Consider the following 26,338-nt stretch of genomic DNA (forward strand, 5'->3'; position numbering starts at 1 on the left):
TCAGGTGATAGGCACAAGACAGTCCGTGCATTTTCTGTCCAGTTTATTTTATTCAAAAACGGACCACAAACTGGTTGGTGCCTAGCACTCCTGTGGGAAATGGGGAGGTTTTATCACAGTTTGTTATGGCAACCAGTTGCTTAAGAATATTGTACATTTTAGTCCCTGTTAGTTTGAATTTTGCGTCTGGCATGCAATCAAAATCAATACTAGTATAGTCTACAGCAGGTAGTTATTTTGTAGTGTTCTCATGTCCTTTCAGACTCTGGCTTCTGCCAAAGAGATGAAGTTTTCTTCCTGTTTTCTGGGTAGTTCAATCTCATAGAGGTGTCTTTCAGTACTTCACAGCAACACATACAGTGGTCATATCTGCTGCTTCTTTTATGGTTTTGTTTTGCAGCCACGTGTGAAATCAGGGAGAGAGACTTCAAAACATTTGATCGCGTGAGCCATTCATATTCTTTCAATAAAAGCTGCAACCTGGTGGTGGTTCAAGACTGTACTGAGCACCCAAAATTCATCATTTCTACAAGAAAAGTTGATCCTCAGTCTTTCTCAAGAGAGGTTCACATAAATACAACAGCAGCGTAAGTGTGGTTATACTGAGGCATAGAAATCAGGTATAAAGTTTCTCAGTGAGTTAGTCTGGGAGTGGGAGATACCTAGTTTCTAGCTGAAACTGGTTTTGAATGAGACATATGGGGACAGAAAGGATCCTCATCTGAGACTCTATGGTGTAGTTGCTTTTGTCTTGAATTCTACCATTCATTCAAATTCAGGCACAAATAGCTATACTTTTCACATTTTAAATTTGCCACTAATTTATTCTCTTTTTTTTTTTTTTGCTTTTTCTGAAGGAACATCACAATCTGTCCTGCCTCAAATTCATCTCTCCTTGTGGCATGCAATGAAGAGCAAGTTCTATTACACAGTGGAGGTTCTGATTATGAAAAAAGTAAGCTGTGATACCGAGCCTTCCAGGACTGACTTGGGAACTGAATATCAAGATTTTATAAATTTCACAGAAAAATTTCAGTGTAAAGAAAACACAACTAGAATTAATTCAAAGAGAAAATTAAAGACCACTTTCTTAAGATTTGTATTGACTTATGTTCATGTTTCCTACAGTACTCTTACTTTTCTCCAGCATAACTGACAGGGGAATAAAGCCCTTTCTTATCATATACCCAGGCTGGTGATTTTTCAGAAAAGAAATTCATGTCACAGTCACAGAGAGATGCTTTAGTTCAGACATTTAGCTGGAGTACCACCACTGTCATTATAATTTCAAAATTTAGCACACTGGGTACAGAAGTCAGTTCTAACTATAGGTAACAGCAGTAAAATATTTTTGAAAATGTATTATTTCTTCTACTTTTGTTTTTCCCCTCCACTTAAATATATATATTTAACTGTAGCAGCAAAATGTTCATTGTGAAGGAAAACGCATTGTGGTGGGTTTTGTGTTACACAGTTTCTCCATTAATTTAAGATGATCACTGTATGATTCACCATCTTTTTACAGACAATGTTAAAATTTATAAAAATGGAAAAACTGTTACCGTGGAAGTTCCAGAACTCGGACTGAAGAAGGTGACTTTTGATGGTGTAAATCTTCAGGTACTGCACTTTCAAGGTTACTGCTTTCTTTCTGTCTAGTACCTTGCCAGTTGACAGACCAACACTTCAGCATTCACTACAAAGGTGAATTCACTTTGCAGGTTACGGTTGCTTCATGGATGAGAGGAAAGACCTGCGGAGTTTGTGGTAATAATGACAGAGAAAAGGAAAATGAGCTCCTCATGCCAAACCGTAGGCTGGCACACAGCTGCTCTGCGTTTGTTCATTCATGGGTATTGCTAGAAGAAACCTGCTCTGGTGGTGAGTGGATATGGAAAATCTTTATGCTTGGGTAGATTATGATTTCACTTTTCTTCTTCCAACAGCTAGAAAATATTTTTTTAAAGCAGTACATATCTTTTACTTAGAAATTTCAATAGCAATATGTATCCATTTTAATTTTATTAACCACTGAGTGTTTAAAACACTGCTTATGAATATAGAGAATATATACTCCAGCAAAAGTCTTTGTCTAATGTGCAATTCAATGTTAAATAATTGATTTTTATTTCTTACACTGAGCAGCTTTTTCCTTGAGAAGCAAAATCAGACCTAATCGTGCTTCCACTAAAAAAAAAGTGTGATTTTCACCAATTTATCAAAACTGTTTTAGCTGTTGTCTGCAGACTTACTTTCACCACACAGGTTGCAGACCATGAATGCAGTGTCAGATCCTACACTCATATAAGTTTCCAAAGTGCAAAAAGATTTCATTTTTGTTCTGCACCATGTGAGGGTCCAATCTCAGGAAAATATTTAGAACTCCTACAGTAAAGAGCTTCGTCTCACATGTAGCTGGAAAAACAATGTTAGACTCTCATAACATCAATACAGTTTTGTTTGATAGGTCTCCATTTATCTTGGACCCAAAATAATTATATTGAAGTTAATAGTTGTTTTCTCCTTGACTTCAGTGGCAGCAGAATTGTACTTATCTGTGTGTCAGGAAACAGAGTCCTAACTGGGATCCTGTTAAGTTACATTATACCTTTCTAGTGAGATAATTGCAACATTACAAAAATCATCCAATACAAAAATTATCCTAGTTGTTATTGTATAAATGCTGCCCTCTTTTTTATCCATTCTCTACAGTTGACATTTTTCCTAATGCAATGAAGTAGCCATTGTGCTTCCAGTATCTATTCTTAATAGCTTTCAGACATGAAATATTATTTTCTGTGTATTATGTAGTTCAAAGAAACTGAGTATACATAATTCCATTTGGGTTATATTGTGCAATTAGATTTTAAAAATAGTCCCCTTTCAGACTCTCGTCAACAAACTTATTGTCCTATCTTGATAACCTCACTACTGTAAAAATGGTTTGTCAGACACCTGTGTTTTAATAAAAGCTGAAGAGAAAATATGGACCTTTATTATTGCAAGGATTGATTGGGATTTATTCCTACAATTCTAACTACCCTTCCTTTTCCTCTTAGGGTGCAAGCTGCAGCGCAGTTATGTGAAGCTGAATCGAAATCCTACTGTTGATGGTGAGGAATCTACGTGCTACTCTGTTGACCCAGTACTGAAATGTATGAAAGACTGTACTCCAATTGAAAAAGCTTCAGTAAAGGTTGGCTTCCACTGCTTCCCAAAAGGTACAGTATTTTTCTCCCTCTGTGTGTCACGTACTGCAGGAGCTGTCAGAGCACTCGAAAGAACAAAACGCAGCACAGCCATGCACAGACCTGTATTGCTCCTCTCTGAGCTGCTGTTTTTAATCCCATTAGTATTTGCTATAACTGCTGACAGTGCTGGCCAGCTAAAAGCTAGGTTAGGTGATGGCAGGTAGCATCATCTGAGAAAAACATTTGCGGAGGTAAAAGGGGCAGCAGCGATCAATAAAATCACAAAATAAAATTTGTCATGTCTTCAGGATCTCCATAAAGTTGAGATAAGCAACACTGAGCCGTTTTATGTACATTACAGCCTGCAATTTCGTGTAGACCAGGGCAGGCAAGGCAATTGAAAGTCAGTCAAGTAGTGTGACATGAGTGCTGTAGTTAGACTGCCATGCTATGGCACTGTGCAATACATCAGCAAAAACACATTGCTGGAAGTTTCCCTAGATTGTTCCAGAAAATGGTTTGATTTTTAAGGTATTTTATACACACATACTCATGCCCCAGATTAAAAAAAAAAAAAAAACCACGAGCCCTTTTCTTATTTCATTTGTACCAAGATCTGAGGCACTGTCTAACACAGATTCACACTGAAGTTCATAATCATGAAAGGAGAATCCAAACTGGAAACTACAGATATTTCTAGTGCATTCTTTCATAAGTCTTTTAATTAGTTACCTATATAGCTTACAGGAAAACCCACCATCAGGAAGTATCTATTGAAGTGGTTTGTTCTTTGTTAACCATGGTTGGTCAAACCCATTGTTAGCTGGGATAATCCAGTGTAGTTTCGCTGGAGACAATGCACCCCTGTGTTGAGTAACACTGGAAAGGACAGGGTATTTTATGTCTGAATTTAAACAGCTGTGTAGAATTTGCACTTTGCTTGTGTTATTAATATCTGCAATGTGCTGAATCAGCCCAGGAAAGTGCAGAGGATCTCTCTATGATAGTCAAATATCTGCAACAGCCTATTCAACAGGTAGCACAGAGAGAGTGTTAATAGTTTCCTGATAGCTTCCTGAGAAGAGAATGGATGCATTCTTTCATAAATAGAAAAACCCACCCTCTAAAAAAGATCCTTCCAAAATCTTGTTATATCCATGTTTCACAGATTTCTATTGTGTATCCAAGTCTGTATCTCTGAAGTGTCATAACCGCAGACCACTCACTGTCTCAGAATATTAGGCTATAATAAAGCTGTCTCATTCTCTCACAAAACTGTTTGAGAAAAGAGGAAAACCAGAAAAAAAGATATGTTAGTTGTTGCAGCCAGTGCTGCTTTCAGAGCAACTGCAGGCTTCTCTTGTCCATTTCCTGAAGCAGAGACTGGGAAGCCTGCTTGCAATATTTCTAATTAAGGCCTTTTTTTTTTTTTTTAATGTATTTATTTATTTATAAAAGGAAGCAGAAAAAGAGGAGGAGAGGGAGAAGGAAGAAAAAATATGCCATTTATTGTTCTTTATCTTGCTAAATTGATTGCTTTTTTCTTAGTCTAAGGATCAATAGGAATACAAGGCCAGCACTTCAAAGCTATTTTTTTCTTTCTTTGTCTGATGATTTGGAGAAGCAGTAGAAGCAGTAGAGATCTTTACTTTTCTCAATCTAGTAACATGCATGCACAGGAAAAAGAACTTTTCTCAACTCTTTATATGAGAATTCAGACATGATAGTTTCCTGTTTCAAAATTGAAGAACCCCATCACTGTCACCAGTGTAGCAAGGACAAAATGAAGTACAAGAATGCATAATTTCTCCTGTTGTCCTCAAATCAGCAAGACTGGCCTTAAGAACTTGACTGAGGCAGGCATCACTCCAAGTTTCAGCCCACATATTGGTTTATATTTCAAACCTCCCACAAGGCCTACACATGGGGATCGGTTATCAGCCTTGATCCAGTTTGCAGGGAAACTGTTTCCTACATGGATATGAATGTGCTCAGACCCACAGTGTGCCAAGAGTAAGAGACATAATGTATATCAAAAGCAGAATTCAGATATTTTCTTTTATTTCTCATTTCACAGCCTGAAAACATAATATATATTTTTAAAAGCATCTCCAGCATCTTTCTGGGAAATATTTATTATCTAGTTTATTATGCAAAACCTGCAGTTAATGTTGGACAGTAATTTAGCCACAGAGAGTGTTAACCTTTCAGAAGATAAGTGACTGATCAACCTGAACTCATACAGCAGTGTCCATATTTCCCTGTGATGAGGGATGGCATGTTATAAATGTACTGTCCAACTAAAGAATAAAACAAATGGAAGTAAAATTTTGAAAGCTTTACGCATTCTCATTATACAAACTTAATCTAAATGGATGTCCTAATATTCTTCCAGATGCAATGATAAACCTCCAACTAGCTAGGAATATTTATTGGGAGGATGAATATCATTATTCCATTTAGATTATTTCAGCATTAAGGAATATGGCTTATTCAAGCTGCTGTTGATAAAGCAGTGTGGTAAGGTTAATACTGCAACTGACAATGCTCTGCCAGATTTCACAATATATGGGAAACTTTAATTAGAAGTTTATGAACCTCTGAAAATTCTCCAAAGGGCTTACCCTTCAGAAATGAACTTCGACAAACAGTCAGCTGTAATACCCAGTGATATGCAGCACTAACGTAAGCGACTGCTGATGTGGATTGGTACGTGGTGGTCTTATACTGACAGGGGCTACCTCCAGCACTTTCACAGCCTCCTTTTGTCTTTGTGCTGCATGAAATGTAATTCATTTTGGTTTTGGGGAAGTATTACAGTAATTATATCATGGATGAAAATCCTGTTCCAAGTCAATGAGTCAGTTAGATGTCAGCCGTGAGGGCAGGATTTCATTCTTTACTTGATGAGGGAGTTGACAGCCATCAAAACAGTATTTCTTTGAAATGTGTTAATTTGCTTGATGTTAGTTAACAATGGCTTTGCTCCTCTGACAGAAACTGCTGTAAGCCTGTTGGAATGGCAGAAAAGCAGCGATAAGAAATCTGCATCTGAGGATGTTGTGGAGTCTGTGGAAGCTGACATTGATTGTACCTGCACTGGCAGCTGTAGTTAAGTTAAACGCTTTGGCGTTGTGCTATAGACATACTACACAAATAATTGAATAGCTGGACAGATAAGAAGGGAACATAATAGCTGTAGTAAAATATTAAGAAAGGTGCTTGAAGAAAATAAGCCTACTGCAAAGTCAAATGCATTATGTACATTCTGCACTGCTCAATAAATATGTTCATTAAATAAGTATTCATGTGGTCTCTCTTTATTTTTCCCTATCAACAAAACAATCAGGCCAACTATAATATTATACAGAAATTCTGCTCCCTTTTATCTGAGATATAATTACAGCAGTTCCCTCTTAAAATTATGTTCACTAGGTGATGAAAAGAAAACATGATTACGGCTACTGCTAACATTCCATTGTGCAAAGAATTTCATATTTAGCATACTAAAGACACAGTAAGCATTTGTTTTCTTTTATGTTTTCTGGTAAAGAGCAGCGTCTGTTCCTGGAACCGTTCTGCAAAAAAATATATTTTACTCCCAGCAAGACCATTAGCCTTAGTACATTCTACAAAGGAATGAATTGGACTGCTAGACTCCCACTGTAGCTTTCCAGAGAGCTATAGTGTGTGACACAGTCCCCATTTTCATTTAAATTTCAATGGATGTGCTGGTGCTTCATGAACTAACTGAAAGTGTGAATAGGAAGTTTTTTTTTTTTGCTTTACCATCTCCTATTGTATATTTATGAAAATGATGGCTTCAAAAACTTCTGGGAACAATAATACATCAAGTAGCATTCCAAATACTCCAAAAAGCAATATATAGAAAGATATGTAAGATCAATAGCATCATAAAGCTGAAATAAAATACAAGAAGGACAGTCAGACTGTGTTTAACCAGTGAAGAGTCAATCTGCTAGCTTTCACTGTACAGAAAGGTAATTCCCTCCCACCCCAGGGGACCAGGAATAGGTGGCACCTTCAAACCCCCCTGCAATGGCACAATATCTCTTCACCCTGTGTCACAAATCAGCCGTGCACTGAACTGTGGTCTGTTTTCCATAACAGTGAACAGCAGCCAGCACTCTCCTCCAAGAGAAGCCTTAGCGTGGGCAAGGTACAGCTGAACCCAACCCCTGGTAGGAAACTGTCATTAAAGAAAATGCTTTTCTTTCTAACTAAAAACTGATCTATCAGAAGGATGATTGAAGACTAAATAGTTGACCAATTACAGCATAACACTTCACAGTGCTTTTCTTTCAAGAGCATAAGCATGAATAATGTAAGGAGGTACTCCTTTTACTCTCTCTCGAGTTGCTGCTTGCCACCAACTTTCAGAAAAGGCCCAGTTTTTCTTTATATACAGCCATAACATCATTACTTCCAGAAATAAGCCATTACAGGTTTGTTCAAACTAGATGCCTGGTGCATACTCTGGGGCAAGGGTATTTGCCTCTGCCCCAAGCCTCTCTCATGGGGATAACCTACAAAGGCAAAAGGCCTGCCTCTTTCTCTTCTCCCAGCTTTAATTTCATCTGTGTATTGCATTTGAGAATATATGCAAATAGACAGTGCTCTATTCAACAGCTTTTTTTCATGCATGTGTCTTCAAACTAAGACCAGTAGTGTGAATTCTTGCCTTGTGTTTTTATTTGTAATAAAGCATTCACAAATTCCCTGTACAAAAGCTGTGTTTTACTAACTCGTCACAAGTGCTAGACTGAAAAACAGCCTCAAACAAGAGGGGAGATGAAGAATATTGCATTCCACTTTCCCTTAAAATCACACTAGTCTTACACCTGGAGAGTTCTTTTCTTGCTGGTATTGTTTTCACTGTGGCTTATGGGAGATTTGACATTGACTTTCATAGGATCAGACTGTCCTCTTTAATCCAACACCTCTCTCTTTAATCCACTTGTTTACAAAAGAGAAACTTTTGCCAGTCAACCACTTCAGATAAGACAAAGGTAGTAGGGAGAGAAGAAAAATTAAGTTTCATGCTCAACTACTAAAACAGGGATTTAGTAACAGCAAAGAGCCATTAGTAAGTGAAGAAATTGTGCTCCCAGGGCAGGGAATTCACTCACCATCACCCCACCAGTACTGCAGCCTGGGCTGGGGTGCAGGCTCAACCAGGGGAAAGCAGTCACAGACCTTTCTGTGCTCTTCACAGGGCATGGGTGGGACACAGCTCTCATTATTTCCACTTCCAAGGGGCGCCTTTCCTTTCTGTCCAACTCCTGTTCGTTAGTGCCCTCTTGCTGAGACAGCTGAATGCCTTTGACTGCCTGAAAGTCTTCACTGCAGCTGTAAAATCACAATGTAATGAACATTCGAAAAGCCTGAGGTTGGTAGTGTTCACAGCAAAGCAAAAGACTTAGAACCAGCTCATTTTGCCAAAGGAATTAAGAACATTAGCAGTACAAGTGTGAAAAAGCCCTTCTGGAATTTCTAATGCACCACACAGACATTTCCAACCCATCTGGGAGAATATCTGCAGTCCAGATTTAAACCTCATTTGGAAATCATGCCTGTCCTATCTTATAAAACAAGCCAAAGCTATGTCCCCAACTGAGTGTTAAAATGTGTACTACGCAGGCTGAGCTTTTATGCGTTCTACTTTTCATTCCTAGTGCTTCTCAATTGTATGTATTAGTGAATTCTGGACTTTACTGCAGTAACTAAGTAACATAATCTGGCAATTATGGTACTCTAGTATTGTTTTTTTTTAAAAAAGTATCAGAAAAATGATGCAGACCTAAGCATAAACCAGGCTTGAGTCCTAATTCTGCCCTTGCATATCTCTAATGTGGTTTTGCATGAGGCTGGGGACTTCTGTGTCTCATTTTCTGCATCAGAAAGATATGACTACTTACCTACTTGATGGAGTCAAAAATGCTTATGAATTTATAGTCCCATATGTGTTCTGCAAGTTCTTCAGTGATTCTAGAAATGAAAAGTAAATTTTTCCACTAGATCTCCTAACCACATGAGTATATTTTATTGCTAAGTTGAAGGTTTTCATTTTCAGATTCATCCAAGTGTAAAATAACTATACATTTGGAAAAAATCAAAACAATATTCTTAATTTGTTCACGGTCAGCTTTGGTTAAACCTTAGTGGATTATTCCTAAAAGCCTCGAACTGGATGGTGCTTTTACAGACAGGCAGAAAGGCTATCAGAGACACAGCCTTTTGTATCCTGGACAAAGACAACAAACCTTTTGTCCTTCAGACCTGGCTCTTTTGATTCACTAATTTTAAATGACACAGTGACTCTCAGGAAAGCACAATCATCCTGCTCCAGAGAAAGGAGTTGCAGTTGATAGGAAAGGAAAAAACCACTAATACCAGACCCCTCCTGGAAATGAAATGCCGGCTCCGCAGTGTGAGCATTAAAAAAAATAGCATCTACAATTCTAACCCCACTGAATCCAATGGTTAAACTGAACAGAGCTAAGCTTTTACTCAGCATGTTTGAATGAGTTATTAAATGAACTTTAGTTGTCCCTAAAAATAAATGTACTGTGCGGATCTAAGTGCAGCTGATGAATAAGAAACCTCAGGAATCTAGCAAATACAGTAGTTAGGGCTAAAACCAGAGACAGCTCAGAAGGTTGCAGAAGTGAGTAGCTATTAGTGGCCATCTGAATTTTATGTCGAATCTCAAGGTCTCTCATGCCATCTACTGGCTATTTTATTTAGTTACAATGGTTTAAATGTTTTTTCCTTTAGGTTTTTTTACAGGTCTGATATATTCCAGGTAGTTTTACACACATTCCAGTCAAGGTTTGGGGTGTATTTTTCCCTCTTATCTCCACACTTGATTACTATGTGATTTTTTTCCCTGTAAGTACATTACAGTTTGGTACCATTCTGAACAACATTTCACATTGTCCCAAGAGGAAAAAGACATTGCATAAGACATTCTTATTTCTGGTATTGCTGGATAGGCAATAATTATACTGCAAGCAGTACTGGAAGAACAGTTTACTAAGAAAATCCAAAGCTGTTCAAAAATCGTACTTACAGTTCATCCTGAATCAGTGTGAGAAGGTTGTTATCTTGGTACCTGAAAATCCTTAATGTACAGAAAAAAATCTGGTTATCCCTCTTTTTTCACTTGCAATTCACTTAGTTGTAATTCACAGCAAACACTTCTATGTCCTAATATTATTAAGTTGCCTTTCAGATGGGTTTGGGAAGCAGGAATTATCTATATTGACAGATCTGATCACAGAGCTTTCCCTTCATTATGCCTGTCTCTTCCTTCCATCCCAGTTTTCCTTCCCTATTTATGCATCCACTGGCCTGGTCAGGACAAATGAAGGCACCTCAGCACACCCTCACCCTGCTCCTAGGGGAGCAGGCAGTGCTGCAGCTGTGCACCATGCCACATCTATTCAGGCATCTTTGGAATTCACATCGTACCTCAGGTTAAAATATCAGTGAGATGAAGATTTTGGAGCTTTACAAACTTGCTCCTTCTCCTCCCTGGCCCTTCCTTCTGCAATGTCTTTCACTCATTTATGATCATGAACAGCCTGAGTCAGGGGCATATGTGACACCATAGTTGTTGTAAAGGTGATATTGATTTTAGGCAAGTTTAGGCCCCAGAACATCCAAGTTTGAACATTCAAAACCTCTATGGATTGTTTTGGATGACTCTCAATTGCTATCTGCATGCTGCAGGCAAAATTAGGTCAAAATCTTTACAGTAGCAGCTTACCCAAGTATACTCAGGTATCTTACCGAGAAGCCATATTCTTCTTTGATGCATTTGGTCTTCAGGTAAATTAAGAGTGCTTTGGAGAAAAATACTAAATGGAGACTTGTACCATCAAACCCTGAGTCCTGCAAAAATTCTGCAAGGGTCACTATAACAAGTATAGTGCTAAACTAGGGTGCTGAAATAATAATCCTCAGGCTTTTGCCACATCTCTGTTTTTTTCACTTGGAAAAATGATCATAGTTTCCTTTCATACTGAAGCCTCAGGACATTTACATGACTCTCAAATTTTTTTGGAAATGAAATTAATTTTAAAGCAGAGTAAATGGTGAAAAACTCAATAAATGTTGTGACTAGCTCCCTCAAACTTATCTCCATCTTTTTTACATTATTTCTTCCATGCATCTTCTTAACCTTCACAAGAAAAGGTAACTCAACATTCCTTATAGACATTAACAACAATAATATGAAACAATATTTAAATGCTTAGTGTAACTGTAGTCATATCTGCCTCTTATGTGGTTATGAATTTACTCTAATTAAAGCTGCTTTGATGCTTTTTTTTTTTTGCCAGCTGATAAAAAAGATAATTACAGAAAAAAAAAACCAACAAAACAAAAAAAAAAAAAAACAGAGCCAATAATTTGGGCTGAATAAGCTAACATGCTAGAATTCTACTCAGATTCCTGCTTCTGTGGTCAAAACAAAACTATTATTATTCAAGATCCATTCATGATTTGGGGGATGATGTATAGATTAGATTCTCTGTGGGCATAAGAGATTAACACAGGCTCAGGCTGGGGCTAGAACTGGCAGACAAGTGCTTGTCTCACGGTGGCATTAACCTGCCTACATTACTGCAGACTCAATGCAGATACATCAGCACCTCTGAATGTTTCACCTTTGAGAAATAACACCACTTCCTTCGGATCTACACCCTGAGTCATGGTGCCCCCGTTGTCTCTGGAATTCTGAGTTGCTGTATTACAAGGCCTGACTTTCCTGTGTCTGGAGCCAGGGCACAGTGCTCATCCCAGAGCAGTGTACTGGATTTCCTTATTAAGGAGAGCAAAGCACTTCAGCTGGGATCTAAGGCATCTTTCCCTCCAGGCCCATATCCAGCATGACTTCAGGAGGAAATGCTGAAGATGTTGTCATATACACAGGGCCCTGGGCTGCCTGGGAACTGGCTTCCACACCTGAAACCACCTTCTAGGTTTTGGGACATGCACTGCCCATTCTGAAACACAGCTGGGGATGGTGGGCCAGGGAATGGGACTCACATCTCCAATGATTGCTCAACCTGTTAAATCAGTGTATGGAAATAGGCATAAGCATAATTACAGGTGGAGTATAAAAGGAAGAGCAAGTTATGTGACACTTTCCATATCATACATGTGAGAAGGGGCTGAGCCCTGCAGATTTTCCACCATTTCTGAGCAGAAGCAAGGCTACTTTTCAGGATACTGGAGAGCTCTACAGCTTGTGAAAATTTGCAGTGAAAGACTTCACTATTTAAAGGTATAGAAGGGAGTATTAAGGATTTCAGTCTTGAGTATAAGTATTGTATCTAAGTCTTTTTCTTTCCTCTGTAAAGCTGGGCATTGGTCTCTACAACACTACAGCTACACATTGGAAAATCCTAATGCAACCAAACTGAAATGCTCCAGAGGAATTAATTGGTGACCTTGCTTGACAGACCAAAATAAATCTGGCAGGCAGGTTGCCCCCTTTGCCAAGTCCTCAGATCCCCAGCTGCAGCCATACGGATTACACCGCTCCCTGGGCCGGGTGAGGTTGCCAACTCCGAGTCCAGCTAGCAGCCAGGTCCCCCGTGCTGCCTCCTGCCTTCAGCTTGGCTCTGCAGGCTCCTAAGCATGCCCAGGGCCAGCTGGTTAGCACCAGGCAGACAGGGAACCTGGCACTACCCCCACCTTTTGGCCAGCTGGTAGACCGACAAAATGGATTGCTCCACTCATGAGAAATTCTGGGATGCCGACATCCCCCTCCTGTGCCGAGCAAGGCACGATGTGACAGCCCCAAACTGCCCTGGGAAGTGAATTCTTTCTGCAGCACCTGCAGGCTGCTCTCTGCCTCACCTTCTTCACTCAGGCAGGGGACAGAGGAGCTTTTTGGGGGTGCTGTGATGAAGTTTTTTCATTTGCATTTCTCAAAGGATCTGAAGCTCAAAGCACTAAATTTTTGCACATCATTTGTTATCCCATTTCAGCTTTCTCTTAATGAGTAGGCACAGACTGGCTGAATTAAAGGTCATGGTTTAGGTTATAGGCACAGGCAAAGCCCTGTGCTCTGTGTTCTACCAGATCTGCAGCTTTACATGAACAAACACCTACAGAGTAAGCCCTGTCCTGGCCAAGCAGAATCATAGCTCAGAGTACAGTATGGCTCTATATCATGCCAATATAAAGATAATTAAGAAGGATTTCTCATTTCATTCACAGCTTCTATTAACAATTCTAAGGGTAATTCCTTTATGGTACGAACATTTGAATGTCACCTACACTCATCTGCTGCATGTTTTCAGCATGGTGCCGAAGAGTAGTTGAAATGTGTAAGTTTTTGCTCCTCCTGAGCTTGTTTCTCCTTCAAAATTTCATTTTAAAGGAAGTTTTTTTAATTATTTGTATATGCATCTGATTTGTTCTGAAATCGGTGATCAGGACTCTATGCCCGAATGGCCCCGTAACAGCAACAGAAATATTTCCTGTAATTGTGTCCATCCCTTCACCATTGTTCCAGTCATCAAGTCCCCTTTTAACTGCAGCTCCATATGGAGCAGAAGAGACAAGCAGTGCCACAACAGCTTACATTTGCATAACCTCTGGGCTGGAGACAGTGTGAGATTTTCACAACTGCTAGCTGGAAACATATTTGTTTAGCCAAGCTGCCAAAACTCATATTTTAGCTTGGGAAGTCTCTCATCCAAAAAGACTCTCATTACAGTTCCACTGTTCTACAAGCACTTCATCCTAAGGCAATCAAGACAGTAATAAATAGTGCTTTTTAAAAACCAATGGCCCTGAGTCATAGGTGTTTGGAATACAGATGGAGTGGGATCACCCAGAGTCAGCCCCTCAGGAAGATACCTGGTCATTTCCTCCTTACATCATCCTGAAATGTCAACCATTTCCTCTATAGTTGCACTAACACTGAAAACATGAGCTCTGCTGTTTCCCTCCACATCAATATGCACTTAAGGAAAAAAGGAAAAAAGTTTCTTCTGCTTCAAAAATTTTAGATCTTTTAAAGCAGTATATGAGAAATAAAATGTGTCGCAGAGTCTGCTTTACTATTCTAATGTCTCAAAACTGAAAACTGCAATAATTTTCCTGAATGACAAACCAAGCGCTTTTCTTGCTTGGTGATCACACAGCAATTTCACAGCTACTGGGTTTCATTACCCTCTTCCCTCCCCAGAAGATTTCCTTCCTATGAAAAGACCTTTCCTGCTTTAAATTCTTCTCTTTGCCTTAATTCTGCATTATGCTATTTGTGGGTTTATTTTTCCCTTGTTAGTCAGTAAGCAGGGCTGTCAGAAAAACACTACATAATCAAGTGTGTCTCAACAAGCTGAACAGATTCCTATGGCAAAACCTCACGAAACCAGACTTCAGCCCCCTCTGCTCCTACCAGCTGCTGCTGCCTTTACCTTCTAGATAGGAGACTTGGTGACTTCCTCTATGGTTTTACCCTTGAGGGAATGGAGCAGCAGGAAATAGGTTTACTCACACTTCACTCTCACCTCTAGGTGAGAGGAAGCCTTCCCTGTACTGTTACGTGCTCACAGTAGAGGCTGATGAATAGACAGAACCATAAAACACAGACTTAAATAAAATCTGTTCGTGATGTTCTCTGCTCCTCTTGGACACTCCCGGGGCTCCATCCACTGCAAACTCACCGCCACCAGAGGGCAAACATGACCAAGCCATTTAACAAAAGAAATCCCTGGACATTAATAGATAATCAGTTCTCATTATGGCTAATTTTGTGAGAAGAAGCCTCTTTGCCTACTTGTACCTTCAGAAAGGATACTGTGATGGTATCTTCTACCAGAGACACGCATATCAGACACACTAAAAATATTCATGGTTGGAACTCTCCCAAAACACATGGACACTTCATTACATGTGTCCCTCAAAAATTTTATAACTGCAAGGAAACAAAACATTCTCCACATATATTCGAGTAAAAATATGGTACATGCATAGATGTTCTTCAAACCAATACAAATGAAAACAAACTAGATATTTTACACTCTATGGAAAAGAATTATTTTGAAAAAATATATTCAAAATAAGCAGTCAGAGGTCTTCCAGAAAACTGTTGAGATCCCACTGTAGGTGTTTTCTATTAATGCAGGAGGTGATACAATGAGACATCCAGACTGACTCCCTCTACAAGGCTCTTGTCTGGCTTTCATCCCATTCTGGATGAGCACATAGGCAGCTCAACTCTGGTTCAATAACCCTTCATAATGACTCCAGGGTCTGTATGTGGAGTTAGTTATTATCACGTAATAGGGGGTTTTAGCTATTCAACTATTCGTGATACAGAAGTATTCCTAGTGCAGCCAAGTGAAAGGAGAAAGTAAAGAAAAATGTGTAGGGAATCATTCAAGAGGTAATTTAAACTATGAAGAGGAAATAGTATTTGTTTGATAATTTCTTGAAAGATTTGTGCAGGTTATTTTTTTTAATGGACAGAAATGATAGGTTTAGAAAGATCCTGCAGAATTGGTATCAAAGTTCAGAAGCTGGTGAGTCTGTTTTCCCTTTAATGTAAGGAAGGCAATATTTTTTGTTAACAGGAGGTCCAGCTCACTAACTGCAATGAGATGCAGTCTCTGGAGCTGCATTTGCCTGTGGTATCAGTAAGTCACCTCCCAACATCAGGATTTTACAAAGATTAGCCCAGCAAGCACATAAAATGTCAAAAGCTACAGGAAATTTTCAACATTTTCCTCCAGCTTCTCAGAAGGAAAGTTGTCAAAGTAACTGTCTGCTAAACATATCATCTGACTTACTATAGAAAGAAGGATGTCAACACTGCATGTCAAATCCAACACTGAGATATATTTTTTAATGGGCAGGATCTGACTTAGACAGATCCCAAATCTCTCTGCAATTACCTGCATCTGTAGGAAAGGCACAAAAGGATTTATCTTAAAGAGCTCTCAAATGATCTTCTAGCCTTGCTTTTTGTGACAAAAACAAAGTAAAAGTCTTAGGAAAATATTTTCAAAGGCCTTTTTTGAGGAGACTGTAAGTGTTTGCTGCTCCCCTGCCTGCATAGCAGCAATGGTGGTACGTGGGTGCAGTTTGGCTGATGACATTTGCTTTCAACCAACACCTTTCCTGGGGGTCTGGTGACCCTTCCCACAAGAGCTCCAGCCCTCTGTCAGCAGCCAGACACCAGCAGCTTTCAGGAAACAGTTCACAGGTGAGCTAATGCCTATTCATCTACTACTGCAGCCTATTGCCTTCAGAGAAAGTGTTTGGGACAACACATTGAGAATTGAAATTGCTCTCTCTGCACCAGAGACCCTCCAAACATAGGGAGAGAGAGAAGAGAAATGCAAGAACATTAAAAAAAAAAAAAAAAAAAAAAAAAGCTGGGCACTTTCAAGATGTTTCATCTTGATGAGCTTAACCTATGGAGGGTGTCAGTGGTCCCCTGACACAGCCAGCAAGGACACGCCACGGCAGCAGGAACAGACACTGCTTCCTGATGCCAATGTTCACACAAGTGTAAGAAGCAAATTAATTCATTCCTGCCAACATGGACAATCATCTGTTCCCTGCTAGGTTTTCTTCCTGTTCAAAGCCTACTTCAAAAACAAGCAGTAATGTGATCTGAAGTCTAAATTTTGCTACAAGAGCTTCAGCTTGCAGGAGTTCTTCCCAGAGGTTAAGGGAAGTCATGTAAGTCAGGTGTGAGAGTCACCATGTTTCATAGCTGGTTTCTCAGCTATCCCCCTGTAGATGATCACTTCAGAGATCTATCCAGCCACTACATCTAATTAACCACCCAGTATTAGCCCAAGAGCAGGTCTACAGATTCAAATCACAAACAATGCCACTTTAGGCTTATGACACGTGATCCTTTATATCCTCCTTTTTGTGTGTCATTTTTACACCCACACAAGGTATATACAGAACTCTAATGTCTCTTTTTATAAAAACTTCATGAATGTCCACAGAAGGAAAAAAAAGCCCTTAAGGTTAGAGCAAAATTTTTGCCTTTGTGACTAAGCCTTACTCCCTCCTGGATTAGATTTACCAAGCATACAAAGATGTGCTTTTGTGGCCCAGGAAAGAAAAGCTCTGGACAGGCTTTGCAAGTGCCCCTAAGGGATCTTAAGTGGAACGTGAGGAACTGCTCACATTTAAGCCAGCAGTGTGCAGGTGTTAGGGAATGGGACAGCACATCATCTAACAACCAGTCCACCTCACTCCCCTTCTCCTTCTTTCCCTAATTATGCGTGAGAAATTAAAAAAATTTAAAAAAATTTTAAAAAAATAAAAAGACATTTCATAGAAGCTAATTGTCAAAAAAAAACCATATGAACAGGATATTTTCCCTTCTAGGGCACTCCTCAGCTGGGTGGGTAAGCTCCTGCTGTTCTGGATTGGGCTGGAGACAGCAAATCATGGTAGCCCGTACTTTTCTTGAGCTTGTCTTTTTCTCTGTTAACAGAAGATAATTTATTCTTTAAGGAATATGTATCATTTCAGCATACCTTAATTTTTTGAAGGTGAAAAATTACTTTGAATGATCACACAACTTATGTACCCAGAGTATGGTGATCCCTACTGGGACAAAAGCATGGCAGAAACGCAGTACAGCTGTGTTCTCCTCAGCTGACATGCTTCAGTGCAAGGCCTGAGCACATTCCTCAAAACAAGGAAATGTTTTCCTCATTCTAGAGGAAAGTATGCTCTGACACCAAACAAATGGGCAACCTTCTAGGAACTGCTCCCCAGGAAGCCTCTCCACAATTGCTTCTGGTTGAAGCTCACACAAGAATTCAGTTTTTCACAAAGGCATTAGGTAGAAAAGCTTTAATTATTAAAAGAGTGTGAATTAAGCAGACAGTGTGCTGCACCTACAGTGCCTTGGTGAGAAGGCACTCTGTAAACAGAATTATTATTTCATCAACCCAGTAGACTCCTCACTTAATGGCTCACTAACTGGGCCAGGGATGAGATTCGATGTGAGGAAATCAATGACTCAAAGCAAGAGATTCAGCAAATCTGAAACACCTAGCGCTTCGCTCTTAGGATTGCATATTGTCTCCTGTGGAAGTGACTCGTATCACGCAGGGAGAAAATAACACTCCTGCTGCTGCATCCAACTGTATCCACAGGAGATAAGACTGAACTGGTGCTTGCCAGCACTAGAGTCCCATACTTCAGGGGGTGGGTTATTTGCTTTTTGGTGCTCTCCTTCTGTGCTATATCTGCTAAATTAGTAAGCATTGCTACTTCATATTTTCAAAATGGTCTTACTGCTTGCTTTCCTCCTTTTGTAATTCATGACTTCAAAGTCAGTATTTCTTTGTAATGGTAGCCTTATTTTGGTGTCCACCAGATGTATACATCAATCAGAATGACTCTGCTGTACCACAGAGCAGAAGCACCAAAGGGCATCCTGCAAAATTAAATGGGGAGAATAATGAAGTCCTTCACAATTCTTCTCTGTTCTAACCATTATAACAACTCGAGAGAGCAGAGAAGATATTTTCAACATGTGGCTATGGGTGCATGACTCTTCTTCAGACAGCTGGCTAGAGGGTAAATGGCAAGAGCAATAAGTATCTATCTCTCCTCCCGGGAGTGAGCGTGATTCATGGATGAAGAATGCTTTATTTTCCTACTCACCAGCACACTGAGCCTTTTCTGTGAAATTACTTCTTAAGTTTTCTCCTTCTCTTCAGTGCTAATTTAGGGATATAAAACTCACCACGCTGGCTCACTTTTCACTGAAGTGATTTCAGCTTCACTTCCAGATTCTCAGGGAAAATCTCGGCTTTACATCCATCAGCTCCTAATGAAAAACAGCAAATCTGACTCTGCAAAGAAAGGTTCCTGGTGTAGTGAGGATTGTCTGTGCAAAGAGGGAGAGATGAGTTAAATTGCAGAGGAAATCCTTCATTAATAGTACCAAAGGACTGCACAAAACCCAACTAATTCTTTGAAGGGAAGAAGGATTAATATCCCATTTTATAGGAAGGAAAGTGAGATAACAGAGCAAACACTCAGGAAAATTAACAGACAGGATCACTGCAGCTTCGGTTCCACATCCATTCCCATGGGCGGAGAGCCAAATTTGGGCAGAATCTCTTCTATTGGTATGGCAGTTTGTTTATTTGTTTAGAAAATCCTGCCATTTCTCATTTGGATTTTTTTCCTATCAGCATGCATCTTTACCAAACAGGACAGTTAACAGTTAATGTGATGGAAAACAAATATAAATTGCACAAAACTGTGTTAAAATCTGTCTGACACCTTTCATGTGTTTTTGAAGATAATGTCTTTCTGACACACCTTTCTGGCTGCTTCTTGTAGAGAGGAATAATACAGCACAGAAATACAGCACTGGAAAATGGCAGCTTACAGTGCCTTCCTCAAAAAAAGTAATAACCTTTTTCTACACATAATTGCACTAAATTCACCAGGAGTACATAATGCACAGGAATACAAAATGAATCCCAGCATTTCTATATGAAACAGCTGTTCCATGAATTTGCCACGATGATTTTTGACTAGGTGACTGCATCTGTAGTTTGGAAACAATTAGCCAGGAGCAATTATTTATCTTGAGTTGTCACACTTGTTTTATCAGTTCTTTAGGGGGTACTTCTGTAATCATACAACTTGGAGAGCTGTAAAAGCAGGATTTTCCTACTCCAGTTGGACCAAGAAATAAAATGTAAATCAATGACAGGGTGTTTAAATAAAATTTGTGACATCCAATTTCATCCATCATTTTCTTCCTTTCCTTGTTAAGACAAAAAAAAATATTACATTCTCACTAAGACTCAAGGGATCTCAAAATATATTTAGTAGTCACACCAGTGTACAGGAATCAGGAGAATGTAAATAAATCCCATCCTTCATTGCCTCATGCTTTCCACTCCTCTAATTTGCAGTGGTAAATTTGAAATCCGAATAATGCCATTTTTCAGCAAGCACTGAGCACTCCTGCGTGCCTTTTGCTGCCACTGGGACATGCAGCTGTGACATCCAACACCTATGTAAATCTGGGCTGAGTTATCTGCAGTGAGACAACTAATGCAACTGAGAAAAAGAGTTGCTGTACCATCTCACAAGGGAATGAAATATCAGAAGTGAGCTGCTGGCTCTGTTAGAGGTAACTCAACAACTTTACAATAATGTAAGCAGCCTAAGGAATAGGCTAAAAGTCATTAGGAGGTTGGTTTTCAGAGCATATCAGGAGACAATATAAGGCACTGTCACGCATTCAGGAAATCATGTTCAGGTTTTATAAACCACAAATTCAAATAAAGCCCTGGCAACCTTTACACTATGAACACATAAATAGATTTAATATGTATAAACCATTGTGTAACACAACTGGAGAACTAACACTGCCTAGGAAAAGATGCCAGGGCAGTAAGAAGTTTCTGAGTACCCAGGACAGACATATCAGGCTTTTTAATTTCACATGTCTGAGACAAGAACCAAGACACAAATGTTGTTGACATTACACATCATTTTCCAGGACATCCTGAGCAGTTAGCCAAGTGCAGCACAGCTGCACAAAAGAACTTGCTGTCACTTGGTATTAAGTTATCTGGCTGCTTAGGTATGGGCCACAGCCTCTGGACAGTTCCTCTGAGAGCTGAGTTTGTAAGCAATAAGCATGACTTTTTGGGAAACTAGCAATGGTGAAACATTAACTGCTCAAGTGTGAATTAAAAGGCTGTTTCTTTTCAAAACAGAATTAAAATTTGGGCTTATACAATTCTTTTTAAATTAACCTCTTTGTTCTACCTATAACCTTTTTTTCTCTTTTATTTTTAAGAAGCAGCTTTTGAACGTGTAAGCAGAATGGGGGTCTGTTTATGCTTTCCCTCTGGATACATTCACCAGTCTCCTGTTCTGAATTTTGATTCACTGGGTGCTGTCCCCTGCCAGGCTTGTGCCCTCAAACAGTCCAGCACTGCTCCTGCTCTCACTGCACTGTTGCTCCTCAGCCACAAACCCTTATACAGGAAAGAGGCTCTGGGTGCAGCTGCTATAGGTGCACAGGATAAGCAAAGCACCTCATCCTGAATGCCAAGCACGAATACTCCACCTCACAGCTCAGGGGGTAAAGAAAACCGAAGACACAAAGGGATTTTGCACTAGATTTCTCAAAAATCCAAGCTGAGCTGACAATCTAAGCACTTCTCTGTCAACAAAGGCTGCTTGGGATTTACAAACTAGCTGTCCCTCCTGAAGAGCCTGATTTATTTGGTATGCTTTGAGCAATCTTAATGTATGCCAAGTTTTTATTCACAGACATGGCCTTTTGCATAATACCCGAATAGAGTATTTGCTCAGGAAGCAGTAGACCTGAATTCCAGGCTTTTCCCTGCTGAGGAGGGCTGAAACTATGGCTTTTACTTCCTGGGGGAAAATGCAAAGCCTGCAAAGAAGGACAAACCTGGATTTGAGTAGAAGAGACCTGGGACTCAGCTTCTGCTCCCTGGGATGTTCAAATACCTAGCATCAGATGGCATCTGGATTAAAAAACAAATACAAGCCAGAAATAATCAAGGACTGTGAGACTGGGACCAGGAATACATCACTCTTGGCCAAGCTCCATAATCACTAGGTTAGATAATGATGCCAGTCCTCTTGGCAGACCTTATTTGCAACATGCTAGTGCAATTGTATTATTTCAGTTCTGCAGCAGCTTGAATGTCTCTGCATTGCCCCTCCATGGCACAGTGCTGACATACTTTCACTGAAGTACAAGCTATTGTATTCCCCAGGCCAGAGAGAAGTTTTGTGTAATATAATGTAATATGTGTAACATTAATGTAACTACTGCAGCTTCGCTATCCTTACGCATTCCTCTTTGGGACTGTACATATCCTTGGTATCCATGGTACTGGCTGCACCCAGAACAGGAAACCTTTCCATTTAACTTCAAAAATGTTCTATGAATACAGCAGTCACCCATTAATTGAGGCATCATACACCCACCCCACCCCTCCCCCCATTTCAAGTAATATTTAATTAGGTTGCTGTAAAAAGAAAGCAAAATTGAAAGTCCTCTATCCAGGAATGAATAACCTAAAGTATTTTAGAATAAATACCCTCGAGGATTTTAGAGTAAAGATGATTTGAAAAGGAATAGTATGTTATAATTCATCTGCTCTTGTCTTTTCTAACAGAAAGACATTCTAGAGAATTGCTTACCCTCTCTACAATGGGGTTGAGATTTTCTGAACAGCTGCATTTCCAGGTCAGCACCACAAGATCGGGGAGCATGCAAGAGGCACTGCTTCAGTCTTCCTCCCTAGGGGTGGAGCTTGTGGTGTACAAAGCTTCCTGCCTCCCACCCAAAGTGCCTGTCTGAGGGAAAGGACATTTCCCCCCAGCCTACTGAAGCAGCTCAGAGCACACCAGCTTCCAAGAATCCCACCCTTGAGCCCTACTGATCCTCTGGGGTATCAGGACAACCAGGAACTACATGCCCTGACTGGAAGCATAAAACCTCTTGTATGTCCTTAGAGAATTAGCCCCCAGTTTCTCTCTGTGCAATTCCCATCTAACTGAGGCAGCTCAGGCATAGATGCTCTTGGCCTTTGAGCACTTGGACTTCTTAGGAATGGGGAAGAACCTAAAATTCAAGCACCACAAGTGATCTCCTAGGAGAACACAGATCTACCTTAGTTAGTTCCTGAGAAAAGCCACTTTCCCAACCACTTTCAAGAGTAGCTGCTGCAAGGACTATCTGCCATGCAATTTGTGCCCATGTCAGACACTTGCCAGGAGATAGAGCAGTGCAGCATTCAAAGTGGGTCACCAGAGCTTTTTAATATTAACCTGCCTTTGACTCACATTCCACAAGATTTAGATCATTTCCAAGGAAATCTGTCACACTGAATGTGCAGTTTTTAAAACCTGATGTTATGGCCGTGTTATTATTGTGCAGCATGTGTTGCTTGTGCAGCAAGATTAGAGACTTGTATCCAAAATGAGGGTCAAATTTATAAACCTGCATACAAGGCATTGTCTCTAATAAGGTATTTTTCCTTTGCACTCTTTCTTGTTTAATGCAAAATGAAATTCCATTTCATTTTTAGCAAACCTTTCAGCTGGAATATAATTTTGACTAATAAAACATCTATAAACACCATCAGTTTTATTATGTATGACTGCTAAGTCAGGCCTTGATAACTACACTTGGCTTGACTGTCAGCAGTGAGGTTACCATGGACACCATTCTTATTAAGAAGAGATAAAAAATTACATTCCAGTAATTCAGAAATACTTCTTTCCTCTTGAATGGGAAAGTGAAAAAAATATTTACAGATCCATTTCCACGTCAGATGCCGTGCCTATTACTGGTAACATTAGCATTGTTATCGTTTTAGCTGCAGTGCTTGGAAACACCAGCCTGAGGTCAGGGCTACTGAGGACAGAGAGATGCCTGAACAGAAATTATGGTCCTTGAAATTCAAGGCCCAGAATTGGAACAAACAAGGTAAACAACTAAAAGAGACTGCTTTTATCTCCATTTTTAAGATAAAGAAACACAAGATAAATCTTTAACTAGTCTCAAGGACTTTTTCATCTTTGGAATGACTTTTTCTGTATCTATTAATCATGAAAAAGACATCAAAAATTGCTATACTGGTCAGTCCTGAATGAGTAAAATCATTTCTATGTCCTCACTAATATTTTGCATTATTTATAAACTTTTTATAGACATATTTTAAATAACAGTTTCTATAAAGACTGGTCATACAGCACACTGTTGACATTTTTATGACATTTTATGGTCTACACAAACCTCTTGAATTCTGGAATTTCAGCAAACTGCATCCCTTAGGGAGCACATCAATTTTATCTGTGCATTTTTCTAGCCAACTTGCATTTTACTCTTTGTGCATGGATGTCAAAAACTAGAATATGTGTTGACCCAACTCAAACCAGCTGTTGGTTTTCTTGTTTGAATCATTTTTCTATCACACCCTGCTTTTGCTCTTTTCCATACTGACAGCTTTGCCAGAATAAATCTTCACTCTTCAACCAGACTAGAAGGCATCCCGCAAACAAGGTTATTGTCCTTTTTTGGCCAGGTATGCATAGCCCAGATTGCTAAATCCTGACCAATGGGTCAGGCTGTTTTCACATCTCTTATTCTGTATTATCAAAATGTCTCTTTGAGTACATCTACCTGTATGCTAAAAAATAAATTTTCATGTGTCAGGATGCTTATACTTTGTATCAAATACGTACAACATTATCTCCTCTCAGTCCAGATAATTTAAAAGAATCTTTCAAGATTCCCTGAGTAACTTAAATCTAGGCAGAATAAAAAATAATACAAAAGACATAAAAGGCAATAAACCTGTAGTTCATTGTAGCCCATGGAGTGCTCCCTAACACTTGTTGTTTTGAAATTACTTCTGTCACAGTGGCAAGCAAGAGTCTGTGCTTTCATCTGGAAACAAAGACTGAATTATTGTCTCTGATGTCAAGGGAATGTTTTAATTTTTTGTGTTACTGTCACTTGAAAGTATGTCCCCTAGCCTACAGATGGAGAGGAAGGGCTGGGGTTACACACTCTCTTGTGTTCCCCACGGAGTTTTGTACCTGCTCCCTGTCTGAAACTCATCACTGTGGTTCTCACAAATAAAGCATGATTTTAAAAATACAGGCACTGGGTTCAGCTATTCAATTATAGACCGCATTGTGTGTCTCTTGAAAATGTTCCTTATAAGGGCTATTTCTTCAGAAAATTATATTTCTCCATGCAGTATTTGCTTCTAAATAAGTGTCTTCATCCACTCAGTACAGACTGGGAGATGTCAGTTTCATTATGTCCCATCACTTCTTCAAACTATCACTGGCGAAAGGGTGGGATTTTCACTAAGATTTTAGCTGAGCAGAGAATGGGATGTAGAGAAGCTGAGATGGCTGACAATGTCTAGCAGTAATGTTAAGGACCCAATTATCAATTCTATGCATATATCCACACTTAAACATGTAAGTAGATTCTGAACTAACAGAAGTCAAGGGTCCATAGCCCATTCTTGTGTATTTATAATAGCATGTAACCAGTATGAAATTTAAATGCAACCCTTTACACAACTATATAATATCTACATAGACTTGGCTCACCCATTCTCTTTTTAAAGACATCAGGTTTACTGAGTCTCCTTTCCCATTCCTCTGACACATACCTTGCAGTCCCAATTAAAAAGAGGATTGATTGTGAAGTTTCTCTGGATGCCACTTGCTTTCTTTCATCTCTGTGTTGAAAAAAATGTACACATCTAAGGCTGAACACTCTCAATCTGGTCTGCAGCTTTGGACTCTGAAGCAATTTGGGGTTAATATTTTTGTTACAGGGTGTTTTTCCCACTGTGGAGGCTTGGATTTCCTTCAGCCCCAAATCCACAGCTCCATAGCATTTATCTCTACCTTTCAATGAGCAGGAGTGAGTCAGCGAGGGCTGAGCTCTATCCTGGACTTCTCTGTGGTCTGTAAGTTTCAGTACAGAAATGAAAACAACAGCAGCTTGAAGGGGCAGAAAATAACAGAGTGAATAGCAGGATGCCAAAATGAGATGGCTTTCACTGTTACCAGTTGCAAAGGAAGAACAAAGATTCATTAACCTGGTTCACCAGTTTGGGAGCTGGCTGACGATGGATTTACATACAGCCCAGCCCAGCCCAATACTATTGCATAGCTTGGCCTCCTTCAAATAGAGATCAGTATTATCTGTAAAGTCATTTTATGATAAAACATGCACCACAGCAAATGTTCTCAGGTTGCATAAGAAAACCCTACATAAGAACACCTGATACTATGAAGCATCTCCTTACTCAATATATATAGAGCACAGAGCCTCTTTACTTGTTCATTGACACCTCACAAGTAGCTGGGTAAGCATAGGTGGCAATGTACTGACACCTCAAAAGTTGCCCCAGGAGGCTGGAAAGCCCCATCTGTCCCAGCAGAGGACAGCACACAGATGACAACAGATCAACAAATGGGCAAATTCAAAGTGCTCACAGCTCCTGGTGTTTTGCTACAGCTGTGTGATCACCAACAAATACATTCTCCTTGTCCTCTGCAGGTGCTTT

The 26,338-nt window shown here is 39.7% G+C and overlaps 1 protein-coding gene across 1 annotated transcript in view; it reads left to right on the top strand.

Annotated features, from left to right (window-relative positions):
* Positions 1-6,307, top strand: part of LOC131580711 (vitellogenin-1-like) — a 42,707-nt gene extending 36,400 nt beyond the window's left edge. Inside the window, exons 31-36 of the mRNA XM_058842209.1 lie at positions 401-587; positions 858-955; positions 1,526-1,620; positions 1,722-1,881; positions 3,060-3,221; positions 6,189-6,307. Coding sequence (XP_058698192.1) covers positions 401-587; positions 858-955; positions 1,526-1,620; positions 1,722-1,881; positions 3,060-3,221; positions 6,189-6,307 — 821 coding nt within the window. The remainder of the gene's footprint in view (positions 1-400; positions 588-857; positions 956-1,525; positions 1,621-1,721; positions 1,882-3,059; positions 3,222-6,188) is intronic.
* The last annotated feature ends 20,031 nt before the right edge of the window (positions 6,308-26,338 follow it).

Source organism: Poecile atricapillus, chromosome 7 (genome assembly GCF_030490865.1).
Source record: "Poecile atricapillus isolate bPoeAtr1 chromosome 7, bPoeAtr1.hap1, whole genome shotgun sequence".
NCBI lineage: Eukaryota > Metazoa > Chordata > Aves > Passeriformes > Paridae > Poecile > Poecile atricapillus.